This window comes from Parus major, chromosome 15 (assembly GCF_001522545.3).
Source record: "Parus major isolate Abel chromosome 15, Parus_major1.1, whole genome shotgun sequence".
In the NCBI taxonomy this organism is placed as follows: domain Eukaryota; kingdom Metazoa; phylum Chordata; class Aves; order Passeriformes; family Paridae; genus Parus; species Parus major.
This window is the reverse complement of record NC_031784.1, coordinates 3,152,513-3,172,522: the sequence shown is the minus strand read 5'-3', so window position 1 is coordinate 3,172,522 and position 20,010 is coordinate 3,152,513. Positions and strand designations below refer to the sequence as shown.

The following is a 20,010-nucleotide window of genomic DNA, read 5'->3' as shown; positions in this document are numbered from 1 at the left end:
GCACAGATGTCAGGAGCTCACACAGGCTGCCTCTGGGCAGGAAACAGGAGAGAAACTGGGAATCATGGGGGTGCTGCTGCTGCTGGAACTGGGTTTTGACTGGGTTTGACCTGCAGGTAGAACTTGGCCATACCCCCCCAGTGCCTTGGCTGCTCTGCTGTCCCACAGTGGTCACCTGCCTTGAGAGACACATCTTGATTTGCTTTATGAATTATTTCTAGAAGCTTCTCTACACTCTTCTAGTATCTGATTTTTGTATCAATAAAGTTTTCTGATTAAGCCCAGTGAAACAATCCTGGTTAATGCCAAACCTGGAAGGTTTAACAGCACTGCAGCACAGGGAAGGAGAAGGTAACTTGTCAGGAAATGTGGAGGAGATGGCTGCTCTCAGGGAGCTGCATTTAGCTGAGAGCTGGGGGCTGGCAGACACCCTGCCTGCTCGAGGAAACTTGTTTAACGCCTTCTGTGCCAAACCTCAGGATCTGCAAAGCGCTGAAAGAATTCCCTTTGTCAGGGACAGGAGCTGCTGTCAGGGCTCTGAGGTTGCCATTATAAATGTATGTGTTCCTGAGCTGGTGGATGAACCCTGGAAGCTTGTGAAATCCCACTGGAGCCTGTGCTCAGGGAGTTCTGGTACAGACACTTCTCACAGCAGTAATTTCTGGCTTTGGCCATTCAATAAGAAGGAAGGAGAAGATGGTGAAAAGTAAATAATTTACCTGGAAAATACTTGTTTTCTTAACCTTTTCAGAAGATCAGTTGTCCCAGTGTTTCTGTGTTGAGCCTTTGCAGTTTTTTTGCTTTGCATTTCCTAACCCAGTTTAGACCCAACAACAATAATTGCAGGTGAAGGCTTTGCAGTTTTTAAGGGCTTTAGAGTGGCCTCACTGAGTTACAGGTTCAGGATGTGGTAACAAACACGAGACCAACAGCTTTGGGATCAATAATTTATCTCTGAATAACGGGACAGTAACAAATACAGATCAGTGGTACAATGATCCAGCACAACAAACCCAGCAATTCCCCAGTGCTGGGTTAAAAGTAATGGCCAGGCACACAAAGGGTTCTTGGGGGGTGTGAGGAGGGTCTGGAAATATCCTTTAACACTGGTCTCACACCTCTGCTGTGTGCACAGGACATGGAAATGCTCGTAAAGGAGCTCCAGGCCCTCACTAGCTGATGTTTTGGTCACTCAACAGTTTGTGTTTGGGTGCATGTGCTGTGCCAGTAGAAAATCTGCTGCTTTGAGGATCTGGGGGCTCTGCAGCCTCTCCCATGTTTATTTTATGATAATGATGCTCTGATATTTTATACTAAGGAAACAATCTGTAGTATTAACTGGAGTCTGTCTGTACTTGTGTTTTAGCTGGAAGAGGAGAGATCAGTACTCAATAACCAGTTATTAGAGATGAAAAAGAGGTAAGTTGTTTCTGCTGATGTGTGTTTAACCCCACAGAAATGGAACACAAAAACACTGCTAAGAGCTGTTCTTTCTGTTGTGTCATGGTTAAAAGTGCTGAGTTGTTGCACTCGTTGGATTAGAGATGGAACCATCCACGTTTGCTTTAGTTCCACACCTCCCACATTGTGGTAATTCTTATTTGCAGTGACCAGTTTAATGTTTGGTTTTAGTCTGCTCTGGAATGTTGGATTGTCCCTCAGTCTGATAAAATGTGCATGCACAGATCTGACCTGGAGAGCTCTTGAGAAATAATGGACAGTTCAGTGATGCTGAGGAGGGTTATTAGAGGAGAGGGGAAGAGGAAAGAAAAGTTACTGAGCACTTGCTGCTTTGGGCTGTTGAGTTCCTTATGGGTTACTGCAGCTCATTCAGCACTGCTTTTAAATGCCAGGAGGTTTTGTCCTGGGTGACTGGGGCATCCCTTTGTAAACTGCTGCTCAGGGAAAGGTCCCAAGTCATGAATTTGAGTGTCTGCAGTGTGTGCATGGGAAGCTGATTGGCCCCTGTGCCTTGAGGGAAATGGGGCCTTTCCAAAACAGTTACATAAATCCTTAGAGAACAACACAGCTCCCCACGACACCTCGGCTGTTCCAGGAAAAACAAACCAACCCCTGCTAAATTTCCTGGATTTATAATGGTCACAACAAAGAACAGTGAGTGGCTTTTGGGTGTTTATGCACACACATCCTTGGCCACTCAGTATTATCACTGTTCCCTTCCTCATTCCCTGACACTCTGTTCTCTGGGAGGGGGTTGTCCTATCTCCTGCTGTTCCAAAGGCCAGCAGGCACATGGGGTGTTTCCCAAGCCAGTGCTTCCCCAGGAAATGTCAGAGTTGGATCAGCTGAACCTCCAGCTTTAAGCAGCCTCACGAGCTGCATCACCAGCCTGTCACTGAACATGAACAAACACATGAACATGAACAAAAACACATTTGAAAATGTGCTTTCAGTAGTGTAACTCTTGGAAGTCACTTGAGCAAAGGAAGGAAGGAGTGGGGACCAAGTCATTCAATACTTTCCAGCTGTTCTATTTCACAGAGAACATTTTCAAAGACAAACTCTTTGTAAGTTCTACAGAGGAAGGTGTGTGGTGTTTCTGATCTTCCTTCTCCTGTTTTACTCTGGGTGAGCTGCCTGAAATAATTCAGACAATTATGGAATCAGTGAAGTGAATTTTATCATGACTTTACCTTCAGTGGGTTACACTGAGATGCCCCAGTTTGTGACTGGCTTAATGACATCGCTCAGCAGTGTTGAATAAACTGCAGTAGAAGAGGAAAATGAGCAATAGGAACAGGGGAAAATAAGGAATAGGAATAGGAGCAGCCTGGCTGAGAAAAACTGCAGACATTGGGGCTCAGAACATGTCAACATGTGGCATCAGTGCTCGTGAAAAAAGTCTGGCTGAAGAAAGAGCTAATTAAGTAAAAATAACGAAAAAAGTCTCTAAATTCCCAAACTGCACAGAACTTGGTGAAGGGAAGATGATAATTTCCTCCTTTTGCCTTAAGAATTCGAGCTGCTGAACAAGAGCCATCTTTGTGTTTCAGTCAGGTCAAATCTCTCGTGGTGAATTTCTCACCTCCCTTCCACCCCCAGGAATTCTCTCCCTCTGTTTTAGCATCCCCTTGTATGAAATAATCCAGCTGGGAGTGCTGGGAGTTTGTTGTGATGGATCGTGGGGGGTTCTGTGTGGCTCAGCTCGTTGGGTTCAGTGTGGGTTGCTGTCTGACTGTCTTTGAGCTTCGCTGTTTCTCGATACTCATTTCATTCCTCTCTCTTCCCTTTCCTGCCCTTGCTTCCCTTGCTATATCTGTGTGTCTTTAATGGTAAGACTCAAGAAAGTCTATCCACGTTACAATAAATAATTTTATTTATTTTTTTTAGTAAAGTTGTTGTACATATTTTGGCTGCCTTTGTCCCTTGGTGTCTTGCTTTTGTTTTGTAAAACACTCAGCTCTATATATATATATCTGTATAATGAAAAAAAAAAAAAGTCTATATATTTTTTACCAAAACAGAAAAGGCCCTTGGTGCAAATATTGTTCTTCCTTACAGTATTTTGCATTTGTACTCCATGTTTCTAACATGTGGTTCTTGTTATCTTGCATTTTTAAAGCTTACCCAGTAGCACTTTAAGGTATTTGCTTCATTCTTAGAATTTCTTATTTTTGTAGTAAGGGAAGAATCTGGGTGATTTTTTTTTAATGTTAAATCAAAACAAACCCCTTTCTCCCACGACTTCAACTCACTGCTCAGAACCTGATTTAAGTTTCTCAAGAAAGTGAAGTTTTAAAATGGCATCTAAATGAAAAAGTCATTTTTATTGTTTTGATTTCCCCCCTGCTGGTAAGCAGATGTTTTGAACTTGAATTGGCAGGAAAAAAGTTTAAGTTCACTAAATAATTTTTTTTTTTTTTTTCAAATAAAATAAATAGTTTCCAAAAGATTTTCCTTGCAAGCTCCCCCAGTGCAGTTATTTCCCATTCAGCACCTGCTCTGTGTGTGACTCCCACTGCACACACGATGCTCCAGCAGCAGCCAAGACTCTGCCTGGAAGTGACCTGGAAGTGATCCACACTTAGGGACCAGCACCTTCCTTGGCTGTAGCTTCTCCAGTTCCAGCGTTTTTGGGTCCCCCACTGGAGAGATTGTCCAGGGAAAGAAAACCCAAAGCTCCAGCACAGGGATCTTCTTCCCCTCTTGTTTTCTCTCCTCTTTTCTTTTCTCCTTTCTCTCCCTTTGTGTTTTAGCATTCGAGGCTCCTGTATTGAGTCTGTAAATATTTTATTTCTATCCTTACAACCTGTTTGCCTTTTTCAACCACCTCAGTGTTGTGGTGGTTGAAGCTGAGCCCGACAAATGGCGAATTAACCACATTTGTGCCAAAAGCATCTGTTTGGTCCTGATCTTTCCATGAAGATCTGACCAAGTGGAAACATTGGCTGAATCACAAGCTCTTGAGCATGGGCTGAGCCACTGGGGTTTCCATCTGCCCTTCCCCAGCTGCGTGCACAGCACGGGGACGCTCGGGAGAAGTCTCAGGTGCAGCAGAGCTTGTGAGCAGCAACTTCCAGATGTGATTCCCACATGTCCTCAGGGTTTACTTCCCAGCAAATCCTGGATTTGCAGCTCTGCTCTGTCAGCAGCACCCTGTGCACTGGTGGCACATCCATTCCCACACCACCACATGCCTTTGATCCACGCAGCAAAGCACTGGAAACCACGGGATAGGCGGAGTTGGGAATCCTGCGGGAGAACACGGAGGTGGCTGTGGAGCTTTGAGTGCTTTGCTGACTCAGGGTTGGCCAGGGGGTCTTTCCATGCCAGTGCCCTTTTGGGTTTTATTATCAAGACTGTAACTTGTATTTGAAGGCAAGATCACACAGTCTGCAAGTTGTTGTGTTTCCACTTCTGTTGATTCTCTCATTGTAAAAATACACCAAAACCAAATCAAATTTTGGTGCTTGTTTGGTAGCTGCCTCAGCTTTTCTAAACCCCAGATTCTCCACTTGCTGCTTCCATTCCTGAGTACAATCTGAACAATGAAAGAATTGATTGATTGTGCTCTCATTGTTGAGTTGCCTGTTTATCTCGAGTGGGTGAGGTTTCCTGTGTCTCATGGTCTGGGTATCATGGCTCTCACTAACTGTAGATACCACAGAGATGGAAACTTTTCCATTTGTACTCAATAGTTGTCCCCTGAGCATCGTCCCACGTGGATGGGCTCTGCTCCTGATCCCTCAGCAGCACTGAGGAGTGTAGTGCAGTTTAGAATCCCTGCAGGAGCTCAGAGCCTATAGCAGCACTGCTGCCTGCACCGACTCTTCAAGAGGAAGAGCCAGTTCCTTCTGGAGAAAAGGAAACGGTTTGAAGTCACTTTTTTGTTGTTTTCTTTTTTAACCAAAATCTTTCAGCTTGTAAGGAAATCTGTAGCAATGTTCCTGCCATCAGAGGACAGTTACTCACTGAAGGTGTCACAGCAGTGGTGCCTTAAGGCAGGAGCTGTAGGCAGAAGTTGTATCTCTGTTAGATCCACGGAAAATATTGGGAAAGCTGGACATATGTACATGGAAAGGAGTTGTGCCTGCTTTGGAGGGTTTCTTTTTAACCTTTCTCCCATGAAGTAAAACAAATCCCATGTGGTTTCTCTATGTGCAGGAAATGATGATGTCACTGACATTAGTGAGGACCAGCTGATATTTCCAGCCTCATCCATGCTTTGCATGACAGCTTGTACAATGAGCTTTGCATGCCTGTTTTGTTGCTTGTTAATAATTTTCAAGAAGTAACAAAACTCTGGAGTTAGGTTTTATGGAACATTGTGCAACATGTTTGTTTATCCTGTATCTCCCCAGTCTGTTAACTTGCTCCTTTAAATTCAAATGGATACGGTGCTATGCAGATTCTGGCATGTACTACCTAGGTAAAGTTTTTGCTTTGTTTCCACAGTTGTAACACCTGAAATGTTTGTGCATATACAAAACCTTAGTCAAGCAGTAAACTTTAATTTGTTTTTTAAGAACCACTTCTTAAGTAGTTTAATACTTGAAATTAAATGAAACTACTTTGGGCTGCTACAGTTACCCATTCAATAGATGACTTCTGGTTTTACTTGGTTTTCTTTTAGAGAATCAACATTAAAAAAAGAAATTGATGAAGAGAGAGCATCTCTACAGAAATCCATCAATGTTACTAGTGCCTTGATCACACAAAAAGATGAGGAACTGGAAAAACTCAGACATGAGGTAAATGAGGAATGGATGATTTCAATTTCACTTAAGTTGCAGCCAGAGGCTTTGTGCTGGCTCCTGAAGAGCTGGCTGATCATTTTTCTTTTGTGTGGGATAGTTAAAGCTTAGCATCAGATCTTCAGCTGCCTGTGCTGAGCCAGGTGACTCCTGGCACGGGGTTTTGGTGGTTGTTCAGCCCTTGCTTCAAGGGCCCTGGCCTTGGTGCTCTGGCTTGGTGCTGGAAGGTCCAAGTGTTGTCAAACAACTCTTCCAGATCACGGTGCTCCGTGGAGAAAACGCCTCTGCAAAAACCCTGCAGTCAGTGGTGAAGTCACTGGAGTCTGACAAACTGAAACTTGAGGAAAAGGTGAAGAACTTGGAGCAAAAACTCAAGGAAAACAACGAGCAGCCTTTAACTGTAATGAGCCCCTCAGGTAAAGCGAGAGCCACTCCGGTGTCGGTGCCCTCAGAGCCTGTGACGTGATTTGTGACTGAGCCATGGCACGAGTCACATTGTACCTTGTTTGGTTTTTTCCTTTAAAGGTGACGCTGCCACTCTGCTTCAGGAGGAAATTGCACGAGAGAAGCAGGTATTGGATGTGCACATGGGCATGCTAAGCCAGCAGTGGGGCTGTTGGAGAGGGGAATATTCCAAAGACAGTCCTGGGTTTTGTCAGTCAGGTTTTTAATGGGCACATTTATCTTGTAGCCCCTCAGCTTCTGAAGGGAAATGTCAGTGACAGTAAATACTAAGAATCAAGTGATGAGTGACACTGGAGAAACAGTTCAGATCACGGGAATGTGAGGGAATAAGCAGGAAATTAGGGTGGAAAGTTGTGCCCTGCAGTCTGTCAGAGGTCCAGCCAGCAGAGCACTCACTGCCCCTTGACCTTTCCAAAGGTTTCTTGGATGTGCATGAGGAAAAGCCGTGGCCCACCTGAAGCTAGTGCTTGCCATCTTGGAGAAATGGGCTCCCTGAGCTCCTGGGGACCTCTGAGCACTGCAGAACTGGACTCAGAACAAGGGCTGGCAGCAGTGGAGAAGGAAGGTGCTCAGCTGGCACAGGAAGATGTGATTCAGAGTAGGAGAGTCATAGTGACCTTGTGAAGTGCTACTTCCCAAGGGCCTGTGCCAACAAATGCCTAGAAAATATGGTTAGAAGAGAGTCACCTTCTGCTCATGATAAAGCCTTTGTTAAATCACGGTGATTTAAAAATGTCCTTCCCTGTTGTGCAGCCATCAGAACTGTCATGAATATACACTAACCACCAATCTTTTTCTGGTTTTCTGCTTCCCTGAATTCACCTGCTGATGGCAACCCTTCCTTCCACCAGGGCGAGGTTGGTTCCCCTTCTTTCCTCCCATTTGTTTGCCAAGTGTTCCTTGGTTATATCCAGCAGTGCTGAACCCTGGGGCTGGGGGAGGTGCCAAACCCCTGCCCCTCTGAGTGTCCTTGTCCTTGGCTCTCCTAGATCGACTTCCTGAATTCAGTGATAGTGGATCTACAAAGGAGGAATGAAGAATTGAACTTGAAAATACAAAGAATGTGTGAAGCAGCCCTCAATGGCAATGAAGAGGAGATAAATAACTATGACAGGTACAAATCCTAAAGGAAGCCTTGGCTCTTGTTTTGGGAGCTGTTGGTAGAGTGGGTTGGCAGCTGCACGATGCACCAGCAGCCTGATCTCAGCTGTCAGGAGGGACAGACAGAGCTTTCCCTGGAGCTTAGTGGTTGAATCCAACCTTCTCTTTACACTGTGGTGTAGCTGGGAGTGCAAATGGTGCTCTGCAGTTCTCAGTCCCAAACACTGGTGTATCGTGACGTGTGTTGTATGACTTGGTCAATCTGGCCCTTTGCAAGTGCAGAAGAGTCTTTGCTCCCAAGAGGCTGTAGCTGTGTTGGGATGGGAGGAACCAATCCAGAGAAATAAAACTAAAACCTATTTGCTGGGCCATGACTTCAGCTCTTAAGGGAAAAGAAAAACTACTTCACGTGTGTTTCTTTTAAATGTCTCTGTGCAAATATTTGCACAAACAGCAGCTTGTTCAGTAAATATTAGAGTGTAGGGGGTTGTGGGGGCACTGCAGGGTGGTGGAGAAGGGTTTGTATCCTATTTTTGGTTAAGCTCTGTGGCGTTTCCTGGGTGTCAGTAACCCCGAGCTCACCGCAGGGCCGCGGTGACAAGAGTGTGTGACAGAGGCATTGACTCGTGCCGGTGCTGCTCTTGCAGTGAGGAGGAGAGCCAGACCAAGAAGAAGCCGCGTCTCTTCTGCGACATCTGCGGCTGCTTCGACCTGCACGACACCGAGGACTGCCCGACACAGGCGCAGGCGCTGGAGGAGCCGCCGCACTCGGCGCACCACGGCAGCCGGCGCGAGGAGCGGCCCTACTGCGACACGTGCGAGGTGTTCGGCCACTGGACGGCCGACTGCAACGACGACGAGACCTTCTGATGCTGGGACAGCCCCACGGACTCTGCACCACCAGCAGCCGCCTGTGCTGAATGTCAGGACAAGGGGCCCCTCGCTCCCCTGCCCGCCCGCTCCAGAATCCCTACAGGCATAAATATTTTGCTCTTCCACTAATAAATACCCCCCCTTCCCCCATCCCTTTTTAACAAACTTCAGTGAAAGATAAATAAATGATTTAACAAGTGACTTTATGCTGTTTCTTCCCAGGTTCTGGGTTTGTCCTGCCCTTGATAGGAAATGCCTCTGTGCTGTTGGATCTGTTGGTGGGAAAACATGTATAGGAGTGAAGCACTAGAGTTATATTAAAGCTTATTTAAATACCTTAAAAATATGCTGTTAATTTTCATATTTGCACTAAACCATTTTAAAGCTGAATTTGTACATTTAGATTTTTAAGCTTTTTTTTTTTGACACTGGACTGAGTTGAGAAATATTTCATCTTTATTTTTATTTACTCCTTTGATTGCGATGTCGGTCGGTGCCGTGAGCTCTGGGTTGTGGTTTGGTGTGAAACGTGGAAATGTGGCAGGTAAGGAACTGCTGGGGGGTTTTGGAAACCTGTATGCTGTGCACACCTGAGACAGTTTGTGGGCTATCCCTGTTTTGCATTCTTTCAGCTTCTCTATAGTGAGTGTGGTGTGTGTGTATATATGCATATATATAATAAAGTTATATTTTGGAAAAAAGAAAGTCTTTTCTGCATTTCCATTCAGAGTGTGAGGGGTTCCAAGTGGGGACAGAGGTGCCCAGGGGCTGCACTGGAAGTCACAGGATCCATCAGCTGGGAAGAGACCTCTGAGATCACCAAGTCTTATGACTAAACACCACCTTGTCAATGTGACCAGTGCCACATCCAGATGTTATTTAAATCAGGGAGAGCAACTCCACCGCCTCCCTGGGCAATATTTAACCACCCTTACAGTGAAAATTCCTCCTGATGCCCAACCCGAGTCCTTCTGTGCAGCTTTAGGCCATTTCCTGTCCCTGTTCCATGGCAGCAGAGCCCGATCCCCCGGCTGTCCCCTCCTGTCAGGGAGTTGTGCAGAGCCAGAAGGGCCCCCTGAGCCTCCTTTTCTCCAGGCTGAGCCCCTTTCCCAGCTCCCTCAGCCTCTCCTGGGGCTCCAGCCCCTTCCCCAGCTCTGTTCCCTTCCCCGGACACGCTCCTCAATGTTCTCCCTGAATGGAGGGTCCAGAAGTGGACACAGGGCTCCAGGTGTGGCCCCAGCAGTGCCCAGCGCAGGGGGGAAGCAGTTCCATGGTGCAGCCCGATGCCGGTGACCACACATGACACACACAGACACACACACCCATGACAGACACACGGACAGACACACAGACAAACGGGGCCGTTCCCCGGCGCTCTGTGCGGCTGCGCGGCCCCGCCCCCGGCCCCGCCCCGCGGTCACGCGCTCGGCCATGGCGGCGCACCTGAGCTCGGGCCGGGTGAACCTGACGGCGCTGCGCGAGGCGGGGCGGCGCGAGCTGCGCGAGTTCCTGGACAAGTGCGCGGGCTCCAAGGTGGGCACGGCGGGGCCGGGGGGACAGCGGGGACGGGCGGGCTCCAGCCGCGCTGCGGCCGGTCTGACCCCGCCGTCCCTTCCCGCAGGCCATCGTGTGGGACGAGTACCTGACCGGTCCCTTCGGGCTCATCGCGCAGTACTCGCTGCTCAAGGTAAGCGCCGCGGGTGCCGGGGGCAGGCGGCCGGGCCCCGGCGCTCCCGCCCTCGGCTGACGGCCGGGCCTCCACGCAGGAGCATGAGGTGGAGAAGATGTTCACGCTCAAGCCGGGCCGGCTGCCCCCGGCCGACGTCAAGAACATCATCTTCTTCGTCAGGCCCAAGCTGGAGCTGATGGACATCATCACGGACAACGTGCTGAGGTACCGCGGGCAGGGTGTGAGGAGGGGACGGGTGTGGCCCGAATCACCGTGTGGTTCACACCTGTGCGGGGGCCGAGGAGCGATGTGCTGACACCAAACTGCAGCACGGCCACTCTGCGGCTTGAGTGGGATGCGAGGCACCCTGGGCAGGGGGGCTTCACCTCGGCTGCGATGCAGAGGGTGCGTTCCTCCCTGCGAGGATGTACACTCTGATTAGCTGGAATGAGTCATGCTTGGGTTGCTGTGCCTTGTGGGAACGGCAGGACAGCTACGTCCCCCTGCCCTGGTGTCAGAGCTGTGGCTGCACAAGGCTGGACACCGACACTCAAAGTCCAGGAGTTGGCAATAAGCCAGTGCAGCGTTCCTGTTTTGTGTGGATCCAGTGCCCCCTGCCCGTGGGCTGTGCTGCTCCCATGTGCAGTGAGTGACCGTGTGCTGTGCTCCTGCTGCGACTTTTCCAGGGAAGACAGAGGCCGCTCTCCACAGAGGGATTTCCACATCCTGTTCGTGCCACGCCGCAGCCTCCTCTGCGAGCAGTGGCTGAAGGAGCAGGGCGTGCTGGGCTCCTTCATCCACCGCGAGCAGTACAGCCTGGACCTGATCCCCTTCGATGGAGACCTGCTCTCCATGGAGTCCGAGAGCGCCTTCAAGGTGCGCTCTCATCTCGTCCTCGAGGGAAAACACGATGTGGTTTTGTGCTGGGTGTTGGTGCTGGTGCAGCAGCTCTCAGAGGGTTTGAGTGACCTGCACAGCAAGGAAGGGCCTTGCAGAGCAAACCTGTCTTGATCCTGAAGCCTGAACTTCCCTGTGTGTTTTCACACTAAATGCTGAAGGTACAGTCAGTACACCGAGCTGCTGGTGTTACTGTCACAAATGGAGCATTCCTGAGGCTTAAAGCACTCAGTTGTCACAAGGAGTCACAGCCAGGGAGTGTGTGGTGGTTCTCACTGCACTGAGCATTGACAGCTGTCACATCCCAGCTGCGTGTCCTGCGTTCCCAGAGTGCTGCATCCGAGGACAGGACAATTTGGGAGTTTCTTGGCCTTCTCTGTCCTATGTGTAACCCAGAGGACGTGTCAGAGCATGCACCTGTAATGAGGTGTTGGGTGCTCAGGCTGGCGTAATTAACAGGAGAGTCCTTCCAGTCATTTTTTATTCCATCAAACTGGATTTGTGTCTGGAGTTCAAAAATATTAGTGTCTGGTTATCAAAACAATGATTTGATATAGTGACAGCACAGATAATAAGGTCCATCTATGCCAGCAGCCATAGTTTGTCCCCAGCCTTTGTCTCCTCTGAACTGTTCACATGAACCCTGCTGTGCTGTGGAGGCAGCTGTATTGGATCGACACCTTCCATCAGAACCCCTTTTGTTCTTTAGGAATGTTACCTGGAGAGCGACCAGACGAGTCTGTACCATGCAGCAAAGGGGCTGATGACACTGCAGGCTCTCTACGGAACCATCCCGCAGATTTTTGGGAAGGGCGACTGTGCTCGGGTGAGGCTGAACAAATGCACCTTGTTCTATGGAGCTGCCTTAAGGAGTGTTTGGTTAAATGCACCTTTGGGTTATTTTAATCCAGCCATGACACGACACACACACACACACACACACATCCTTTTTGCTTCTCTCTGATCAGCCTGTGGTTTAATTGGTATTTCTTGTGGTGAGGGAGCAGCTTGAGGTGCAAGCAGTGCTTTGGCCATCGCTGTCTTGCTGAGCTGCAGAGAGCAGCAGAGAAGGACTTTTGTGTTCTCAGTCTCATCCTGCCCCATCCATCAGGCAGTCTGTACCTCCTGCCATCCCCTTCCTTTACAAGCATGTGCCTGCAGGGCCCACAGGTCACATCCATCTGCTGTGGCCTGTACCATAACCAGAGCAATGTGATTTCCTTGCAGCACGTGGCCAACATGATGATCAGGATGAAGCGTGAGTTCCCTGGGAGCCAGAATTCCATATTTCCCGTCTTCGATACCCTCCTGTTGCTGGACCGCAACGTGGACCTGCTGACCCCGCTGGCCACGCAGCTGACGTACGAGGGGCTGATAGATGAGATCTATGGGATTCAGAACAGTGAGTCCTGCGGGGAAGGGATGGGTCTCCTGTGCCCTGGGGCAGGTTGCAGTGTGTTGGGTGGGTTTGTGCTTCACTAAATGTGGTGTGGGAGCAGCTCAGCTGAATCAGTGTGGGGTTTGTTCAGTCCCAAGCTGGAGCCCGTCAAGATCCACTCTGGCTCTTTTTTGGCTGGGAAGGGGAGCCAAGTACAGTCTGTGGTTACTGAAGGGGCAGCTTTTGGCTGTTGGCTGGGTGCAGGCACAGTGACACAACAGGGAGTGTGTGAGTGGGAATGTTGTGTGTGCCTTCAGCATCCATCCTGCCTGGATCACACTGCCACATCTCCTGATCCTGCCACACTGAGGGGACAGGGACAATTTGTGAAATGCCATTTTCAGAATGATGTCATGCTTTTCAGGGGATAAGAAAACTCTAGAGTGGCATTTATGGGCTGTAATCCCTTCTGTTGGACTGGACTGGGCTGGCTGCTGGGCTGCCTCCAAATCTCTCTGAAAGCAGCACAGCTGGAACTTGAGTTCTGGTGTTTGTGTAGGTCCTTGGCTGAGTGCAGGGAGACTCTCCTTAATTAACACACAGGCACTGAGTGGTTTGAGTGTCAATACTGCTTTGCTACTCAGAGCTGTTTCCACAGCCTGCTGATCTTAACTTCTGATGAAGTTCTAGTCCTTACAAGGGTTATTTCTCTGCATTTGACAGCTTACGTGAAACTCCCTCCTGAGAAGTTTGCCCCGAAGAAGCAGGGTGAGGGTGGGAAAGATCTCCCCACAGAACCCAAGAAGCTCCAGCTGAACTCTGCAGAAGAGCTTTATGCTGAAATCCGAGACAAGAACTTCAACGCTGTGGGGTCAGTGCTGAGCAAGAAAGCCAAGATCATCTCAGCAGCCTTTGAGGTGAGGCCTGTGCCCAGCAGTGCATCAGACAATTCACAGTCTCTGTGCAGCAGGAGTGGGACTGGCAGCTCAAGCTGCTCCCACACAATAATCCTTCATCCAGAGAAAAACCAGGAAGCTGTTCCAGTCTGTTCCCCTGCCCTGGGAGAGGTCAGCTCCACTCAGACTGTTCTGAGTAGGTGTTGGTCAAATCTCCTTTTAAGAAGCCCATAGTAATGTGGATCCTCGTTTCTCCCCACACCTCTGTTCTGGGGCTTTCCCTCTGCTCAAAGTTTGCCTAACCCACCCTTGTGCTGCGTGAGCCCATAGATCCCATAACAGGAATTGTTCCCTTCAGACTGCAGGGAGTCAGGTGCTGCTTCCATCTGTAAGAAGCCAAAGATGATTTTTAGTGTGCTGATCAATGCCACTTGGCTGCTCGTTATCTGTTCACTGAAAGGTCTTTTTCACTTCAGGATAGCAGAGAGAAAGCTTTTAAACAATAAAACACCAGAAGGTACTTTCACAGAGTATTATGGCTGGCATCAAAAACAGCAGAAATGTGCAAGAGACACTTGTCTTGCAGGAAGTTTCAACTTTAAATTCATGCTCGTGTGTCACCTCAGGCAAATCTGGAGTGCTGTGTGGGGCATGTTTGTGGCTTTGTTGAAAACATCCTGTTGATCATTCATAAATTGAGATCCTTTTTTTTTACTTTGTGGGGACTCTCAAGAGAATTTGTTTCATTCCTTGATTTTATTTCATTGTGGGGACTTTTTTAGCCTCTTAATCTCTGCCACATCTAAGACGAGGTAAGTGGTACCTTAACTGAAATCCTGACTGCTCAGCCTCATCCCCCAGTACAGGTCTGCTTCTGCACTATTAGTGCTCAAGGTGCTAAAGATGGATTGTTCATACTGCTTGTTAGAAAAAGAGAATTTTAAGAAATTGTCAGCAGTAATAGGTGATAATGAAACAGCAGTGTATTGGCAGCAGAGGACTTCCTCAATCACAGGCTCCATCATGACTCTCCTGCCTGCACTTGCCCATTTAAATCCTTCACATATGAGTCAAATTATTACTATTTTTATTCCAAGTTGCAGCAAGAGGCAGGTAGCCCAAATGCAGTGCAGACTGCTGGAGATGAACTCTGCATGGTGCTTCAGCACATCCTCCCTCAAAACCTGGCCTGCTGTTGCCACCAAGTAAAGTGAATGGCAGACCCTGCCAGTCCAATTCCTCAGCACCTTGCACTCCAGCTCTGACAGCATTGGCCTGTCAGCCAGCAAAGTGATTCCTCTTTGTGTGAAAAAGGGACTTGTCCCTGGTAGGGAAATTGAGGAGCTGGAGTCAGACAAATGTGGATAAAATGATTTACAACACTGGGATAATAAAAAACAACAGATCATGCTGTGTTATGTGCTGTCTCTCCCCATGATCCAAATGCTGTTACAGGTAATGCTCTGGCTTCAGTATAAACATCTAAAACCCTTTGTCTAAAAGGCTGCATAGCTCTAACTCCCTACAGGGAGTGCAGTAAAAGTTCTTCATGATAAAATGATCTGATTGGTGTTACTAATGTGAACAAGGCCTAACCCCAGTGATGGATTTCTTCAGGAAAGGCACCACGCCAAGACTGTTGGAGAGATTAAGCAGTTTGTGTCCCAGCTGCCTCACATGCAGGCAGCGAGGAGCTCGCTGGCGAACCACACCTCCATCGCAGAGCTCATCAAAGACATCACCAGTGAGTAGGAATAATTTAAATCCAGCAGGATGCCTGATAACTTGATGGACATCACTCAGCCTGGCAAAAACTGGCTTTGCTCCATCCAGTGCATCTCTGCTGAAATGTTAAATTAAAACATAAGCTGTCAGTTGCTGTTGTATTGATTTTCATTCTTTTCCCAAAGCATCTGAAGATTTCTTTGATAATTTAACAGTGGAGCAAGAGTTCATGTCTGGAATAGACACAGACAAGGTAAGTAAATAATGGCAATTAGCCACTCTTACATCTTCAAAAGACTTTTTTTTTTTCCTTTATGTTTTTTTAAGAGAGGAAACATCTGATCTAGGTGGTGTCCAGTGAAATGGATCTCTGAGTTACCGTCACTGCCTGTGCACAGCTGTGGTGCTCGACCTGTTGTGGGGCACCCCGTGCTCTGAGGGATCAGTGGAACTTAGAAGATGGTTAATTAAGAATTTTTCAGTGCATCAGGCAAAGCCTGGCTACTGAGTGAGGAGCTGAAATGCTCTGGGGAGAGCCTGGATGGAACCAGTGCTGGGTCACTGTTTTACACATGGTCCTGAGCTACGTGGGGAACAGCTGCTCTTCTTTCTTGCTGTTTTGGAGACGCAGCAAACCAGATCTTCCTATCCAGGTCTGATGGGCACTTTAACAATTCTTTAAATAACTGCTTATGTATTTTATTTAATAGGTTAACAATTACATTGAAGACTGCATAGCTCAGAAACATCCATTAATCAAGATCTTGCGTCTCGTTTGCTTGCAATCTGTGTGCAATAGTGGACTGAAGCAGAAGGTTCTGGACCATTACAAAAGAGAGATTCTCCAGGTTTGACTCTAACATTTACAGGAATTAATTCCTGAGAAAATCCACATCAGATCTTCAGCTCTATACTTCAACTTCTACAGTCCAGACAGACACATCTTACACATGAATATTGTGTACAGAGGGAGCGCTGGGTTTCTGTTTGGGCTGATACTTGGGAGGTGCTTGTGTGCGTTACAACATGTTGATACAGAAGTTTATATCACTTTTTACTACTATGATTTAAACACTCTAAATTGGATATACTCTACAGAGATCGTAACCAAAAAACTTTTTTTAAACAAACATCTTTGCTTTTTTTTCTGTTTTGAACACTGGTCATGGGTTATTGCCATGGTATTAAAGGTCATTTCTTCATATTGCAGACTTATGGCTATGAACATATATTGACCTTAAACAACTTAGAAAAGGCTGGACTCCTGAAACCCCAGACAGGTGGCAGGAATAACTACCCAACGATCAGGAAAACGCTTCGCCTGTGGATGGATGATGTTAACGAGCAGGTAAGCGAGCATCTCAGCAGCAACCATTACCTCTAACTACAGAATCATGTGCAGCAGGAAAACCTCATTTTTTATTTAATGCTGTTGATTTCTTTGAGGCTGTTTTGCAGCATGAAGCAGCTCTGAGTTGCTGCTCCCTCCCTCTCTCTGTGTCCCCCAGAACCCCAATGACATCTCATACGTGTACAGCGGCTACGCCCCGCTGAGCGTGCGCCTGGCCCAGCTGCTGGCCCGGCCGGGCTGGCGCAGCATCGAGGAGGTTTTGAAGATGCTGCCAGGGCCCCATTTCGAGGAGAGGCAGCAGCTCCCTACAGGCCTGCAGAAAAAGCGTAAGTTTGGCTTTGTTTTCCTTTGGTTTACAGGGAAATGCATCTCTCTGAGCAGGGAATGAGGCAAATTGATACCAGGGCAGGCAGAGTCCAGGTCTCTGTCTCATCCCCCTGTCCCACAGCAGTGTTAGATTGACCTAACCCTCCTTTGACAAATGGTTTAACTTCTCATCAGAGTACTAAAATAAACCCTAAACTTACACTGTGATTTTAATAAGTAATGTTAAGTGAAAGAGGGTTAACATCACTCTAAAGCAGAAGCACATCCTGTAGCAACTCCAGAGCTGGGACCAGACTGAATTTCTGTGTCCCAGCCACTAATTCAGGTCATCTGAGTCTGAGTGATGCAGGGGAGCTGTAAAAATCAAACCAAGCCAACCTGGACCTTTTGTGTGAACCCACAGGTCAGCACGGTGAGAACAGAGTGACCCTGGTGTTCTTCCTGGGGGGGGTGACATACGCAGAAATCGCCGCACTGAGATTTCTGTCCCAGATGGAGGATGGAGGCACAGAGTACATCATTGCCACTACAAAACTCATCAATGGGACAACCTGGATCAAATCCTTGATGGAAAAACTGGAGCCTGCTCCATTCTAGGCTGTGTGGTGAGAGACAGTAAATGTGAGAGGCCCTGTGTAACACAGCCACATCAGTTGCTGGTCCTGGCACGGCTGCTCCATTGGAGAAACACGGCACTGAAGGAAATTCCTGGGACCAGCTCATGAGCAGTTACCCTCATCCCTTCTGCACTTGTGTTCCAGTTGTCTGTGGAATTTCCAAGTAGACAAGCAGGGTTGGAAGGCACTAATGATAAACAGTGGGAAAGAGAGAGAGATCCCTGCTCATGGTCTGACCTGGCAGCTGAGCGCTGGGGCAGTGGGAATGGGCCCTGCTCCTTCTCTTTGGCAAATTGCTGCTTTTTTTCTTTCAGTTGACCTTTGCTAGGAGATGTGATTTTTGCCTTTTAACCTCCTAAGGTGCTGAGGAGGCAGGATGCTCTCTATTCCTGACTTCATACCAGTATTCCCAGACTGTCTGTGTCTCTCTGGTGCCTGATACATTCCATGGATGCATTGGATGTGTCAGTCAGAGATCTGTACACAGCTATACCTGTGATCCTTGAGCCTTGTACTTCACTTGTCCCCTGAAGGGATCGCTGTGAGATGGCTTCTTTGTCCAAGGTACTCCAACCTGACTCTGGAAAGCTCCTCCAGAGTATGAATGACATCAGTGTGTCCTGAGTTTATGGCTGAAGACACACAAACACTCCCTGTGTAGGGGCCAAAAATAGCAAGAGCAGGGACCCAGTAAACAGTGGGTTCAAAACAGACACTTTTCTCACCCCCCTGGTCAGGTTATAAACTGTGGTACTTGCTGTCACAAGCTGGTGTAGAGCTCAAACTTATAAAATGGAATTTTCCATGGGCTTGGTGGGTGGGCCCTTGGTGTGCAAGAGGCAGCTCCTGGCTCCAGAGGCGGGGAAGGCAGAGCAGGGTCCTTGGTGGTGCTCATGCTGCTGCTGAGCACTGTCCTATCAGCCACTGGGGGCTCTTGCACACTGCAGTTCACTCTTAACAGCTAAAAAGAAAGCCCACTCCTCACCTTAAATCACTCCCTTAGCAAACATTTTGGCCTTAGTTATCATGTATAATATGTCATAATAAATCCCTTAATTTTTCCAAGGTGTCGCAGTTGTAACTGTGGGTTTTGGTCTGTTTTATTTTCTGAGTTCTGCCAAGTCCTCCACGGAGCCCCTCTATCTGTTTAACTCCAGCTGACTTACTAGAATAAAATAAAGAAGTATTTAATATTTTTTTTTGGAAGTGTTTGTATTCTCTCTCTCTAGAATACAAAAATGAAATAAAACCCTGCACTGTGGTAGCTGTATCCTTGTCTTCCTGTCCCAGGACAACTGAATAACTGAATTACTTTAATTGAAACTATTTTTCTAACGCCCGGTGTTTTTTAATTAAGGCTCACACAATTTTTTTTTCTGTTCTGCCGCCTAACATACTACATTGGAAGTATTTGTGGAATTTCTAAACTTTTGAAGGAAAAATACAATTTCAGTCAGTGGAGACTTTCTGTGTCAGGTGGGGAGGTAACTTGGAGACAGAGTTAACAAAAAACATGCTGCAACTAAAGTGATGCAAGAAGAGCAAACATGGATTGTTTGCAAGTTCCATTTAAAGTAGCTAATTTCAGAGTATTTAAAAAGAAAACTGAATTAGGTTTGGATCAAAAATTAGATGTTACTGTGCAGAGAAAAACAAGAAATTGACTCAGAGCAGCAGAGTGTCCTTGGGTTGGCCTTGAAGGTTTTTGTAGTATCACAATTTCCAGACTTTTTTTCCCCCAAATCTTAACACCTGAACTAATCCCAAGGAAATACTGACCAGGGTGGTTTCTGCTGTGTAAAAGCTACACCACAGGCGAATAAAGATGGATATAGGAAAACACATAAAGGGTTCGCCTTTCCCCTGGCCAGCAATCAGTAACACTACAGGCTAAACTTTTTTTGATGACAGTTTACACCAGACACTTGATAAACTCTGAATTCATCACCAGCATTGCTGCCTGTTTTCTTGCAGCCTGCACCACACTGAGTAACCACTCCACCTAGACAAAGCCTCCTTCCTGGAACTATTCAACAACAAAATAAAATCCATCCTGACGCTGATCAATTCCCTGGAGGAGCAATTACTATTTAACAGGCTTCCTGACCAGCTGATGATGTTCTGCTTCTGTCCAAGGCCCTGCTGACCATGTGGGTACTAATTTGATAACAAGAGAACCTAATTAAATTAAGGGACCATTTTCTACATCATAATATCTTTGTAGGTAAGAGATTTGATTTGCAGTACATAATCTTCCTTCTCTCTGCTGTCTGCGTTACTACAAAAAAAAAGAAAATATTACCCAACCTCTGCCCCAAAAGACTTTTACTCTTCATACAACATTAACAGAAGCAGTTTTGCTAAGAATAAACAGAGCCTGGCTCCCTCCTCCCCTCACTGCAAAGGAGCTGCAAGCACTTGAGCTCCAAGAGGTCAGGATGACTCCTAGGGAGGGAGGGTAAGGGTGACACTACAGCAATGACTTGGGGACAGTGC

General features: G+C 47.4%; 2 protein-coding genes across 11 annotated transcripts in view; both read left to right on the top strand.

The window, feature by feature from the left end:
• Positions 1 to 9,359, top strand: part of CLIP1 (CAP-Gly domain containing linker protein 1) — a 60,765-nt gene extending 51,406 nt beyond the window's left edge. For 4 of the 7 annotated variants that reach the window (XM_019008369.2, XM_015644144.3, XM_015644148.3 and 1 more), the window contains 7 exons: positions 1,367 to 1,419; positions 6,095 to 6,212; positions 6,472 to 6,631; positions 6,741 to 6,787; positions 7,532 to 7,537; positions 7,670 to 7,794; positions 8,429 to 9,359. In XM_019008369.2, the coding sequence (XP_018863914.1) occupies positions 1,367 to 1,419; positions 6,095 to 6,212; positions 6,472 to 6,631; positions 6,741 to 6,787; positions 7,532 to 7,537; positions 7,670 to 7,794; positions 8,429 to 8,651 (732 nt within the window). In that variant the 3' untranslated portion in view covers positions 8,652 to 9,359. Of the gene's footprint in view, positions 1 to 1,366; positions 1,420 to 3,583; positions 3,605 to 6,094; positions 6,213 to 6,471; positions 6,632 to 6,740; positions 6,788 to 7,531; positions 7,538 to 7,669; positions 7,795 to 8,428 lie in introns of all 7 variants that reach the window. The other 3 variants (XM_019008368.2, XM_015644145.2, XM_015644143.3) reach the window with 1 other exon arrangement.
• A 692-nt stretch (positions 9,360 to 10,051) lies between these two features.
• VPS33A (VPS33A core subunit of CORVET and HOPS complexes) lies at positions 10,052 to 18,784 on the top strand. 4 transcript variants are annotated; one of them, XM_015644226.3, is made up of 13 exons: positions 10,052 to 10,187; positions 10,276 to 10,341; positions 10,421 to 10,548; positions 11,010 to 11,199; positions 11,930 to 12,046; positions 12,448 to 12,622; positions 13,322 to 13,515; positions 15,112 to 15,238; positions 15,405 to 15,472; positions 15,930 to 16,067; positions 16,430 to 16,567; positions 16,728 to 16,896; positions 17,301 to 18,784. In XM_015644226.3, exons 1-13 carry the CDS (start codon positions 10,086 to 10,088, stop codon positions 17,492 to 17,494), a joined length of 1,806 nt encoding a protein of 601 aa, XP_015499712.1. In that variant the 5' UTR covers positions 10,052 to 10,085; the 3' UTR covers positions 17,495 to 18,784. The 4 variants fall into 4 exon arrangements, with proteins under 4 accessions (XP_015499712.1, XP_015499714.1, XP_015499713.1 ...); XM_015644228.3 differs by lacking the exon at positions 17,301 to 18,784 and having other exon boundaries at positions 16,678 to 16,884; XM_015644227.3 differs by lacking the exon at positions 17,301 to 18,784 and having other exon boundaries at positions 16,666 to 16,884.
• The last annotated feature ends 1,226 nt before the right edge of the window (positions 18,785 to 20,010 follow it).